Below are 1,620 nucleotides of genomic sequence, written 5' to 3'. Positions count from 1 at the left end.
GCTCTCTCTCCCAGTAAAACTAGCTCATTGATCCACAGGTTGGTGCTGGTGGTGCTGTTGGTGTCACTGGGAGGCTGGAGGAGCTCCTCACTCTGACCCACACACACACATTTAACATTTAATCTCATTGAAATACGCTTTATTTACATCAAAGTGACGGCTCACCTCCTGAGAGGAGTCCACCTGCTCCACAGCCTGCAGGATAAGACATAACACACGTCATGACATCACATATTGTAGCACAGTAAGAGTGACGACATTTGTTTACGGAGCTGAGTGTGTGTGTGTTACCGTGTTCTCCAGGTTCTGCCGTTCTCGCACCATTTGTGGACCCTGCAAACATCAACCAAATGGACTGATTCAGTCACTCTGTCCTTAATAACCACAGCTGATTGGTCACATGGCACAGTGACGCTCATTTTAACGCTGCAGTTTCTCTTTCTTTTAATCTACAAGGTAAAAAACTACAAATAAGAAAAAACTCAGCACGTGTCAGGATGTAATGACTGCAGATGGAGGACATATTATAAAATTTTTTCTGATGGCTATTATAAAACTCCGTTCAGTTTTTACCAAATTAAAGATTTTACCAGACTCTAACCTCAAAGCTGCAAATAGACTCAGAGTATACAGTGAGATTGTGTTGTAACTCAGGTCACCTCTGAACTCTGGCTTGACTCCGAGGAAACTGATGAAGAGGAGGAGGAGGAGGAAGTGATCTTCTGAGCGGGGTCAGGAGGGGCCGAAGGCTGCAGACACACAGTGATGTTAGAAACTGAAGACTTAAGATGAAGATGCTTTAATGTAAGGAAGGCAGTAGGGTTTCATCTGGATACACATGTTACAGCGTGTGTGGGAAACACAAGGCTCAGGCTGAAGAAATAGCTGCATCAATATCTGCCTGAAGAAAACACCTCAAAATACAAGTTTACTACAACTCTGATGGAGTCTGCTGCTCTAGCTGTAGCCACATAGAACTGAGAGTACTCTGTGTACTTGTACTGCACTGACTCACTGCTGTTTGGTCCACTTGGCTCTGCAGGAGAAGCTGAAGGCTCTGGAGGTCTCCTGGAAGCTGCAGACAAAAACAAACACGTCTCAGAGTCACAGATGAGCCTCATGTCTCATGAACTGACCAGTATGAGCCAGCCTTACTGGCGCAGCCTGGTTCTGATCCAGCAGGCTGACGATCATCAGAAGCAGCCACATCGTAACAAGCTCTCGGGGCGGTCCTGGAGGTCCGGGGTAATCCTGGTCCTGTGGGGGGTCCTGCAGGTTCTGACCGAGTCTTGCTCTGCTCCGTCTGTTTTATTGCGTGTTTGGCAGGAAGTGTCATGTCATCATGTCGCCCTCAGTCCCTGCCCCCCTCCCACGGATGTTACGCCCATCAAGGGAAACATCAACAACAACAACAGGCTGATTTATACTGGCAGGGAGTGTCTCTGTGTGTGAGAGCAAGTGTTCACTGCAGTAAGGGTGTGATGTGAAAGCAGTCATGCAGATGTTTTATTGTTTCTTCTGATGGAAGCAGCTGTTTAACATGGCGAAGCTCAAAGTGCTTCCATCCTGCTTTAATGGGGAGAAATCAAACCTCAGGACACATTTGGATGTTTGTGGTTC

At 46.9% G+C, this 1,620-nt stretch overlaps 1 protein-coding gene across 1 annotated transcript; it reads right to left on the bottom strand.

Annotated features, from left to right (window-relative positions):
• Positions 1-2: 2 nt before the first annotated feature.
• LOC102209173 (centrosomal protein 224-like) lies at positions 3-1,312 on the bottom strand (the record flags this gene model as incomplete). The annotated part of the gene is made up of 6 exons (XM_005755492.1): positions 1,156-1,312; positions 1,016-1,075; positions 660-749; positions 292-333; positions 166-195; positions 3-92 (listed from the first exon to the last, which is right to left on the bottom strand). Coding segments are annotated over exons 1-6 (366 nt in total), but the record flags the coding sequence as incomplete, so codon positions are not given.
• Positions 1,313-1,620: the final 308 nt, after the last annotated feature.

The sequence above is a fragment of the Pundamilia nyererei genome, unplaced genomic scaffold, assembly GCF_000239375.1.
Source record: "Pundamilia nyererei isolate P.nyererei 1_Seehausen unplaced genomic scaffold, PunNye1.0 scaffold01656, whole genome shotgun sequence".
Lineage (NCBI taxonomy): Eukaryota > Metazoa > Chordata > Actinopteri > Cichliformes > Cichlidae > Pundamilia > Pundamilia nyererei.
This window is presented reverse-complemented; position numbering and strand designations above follow the sequence as displayed.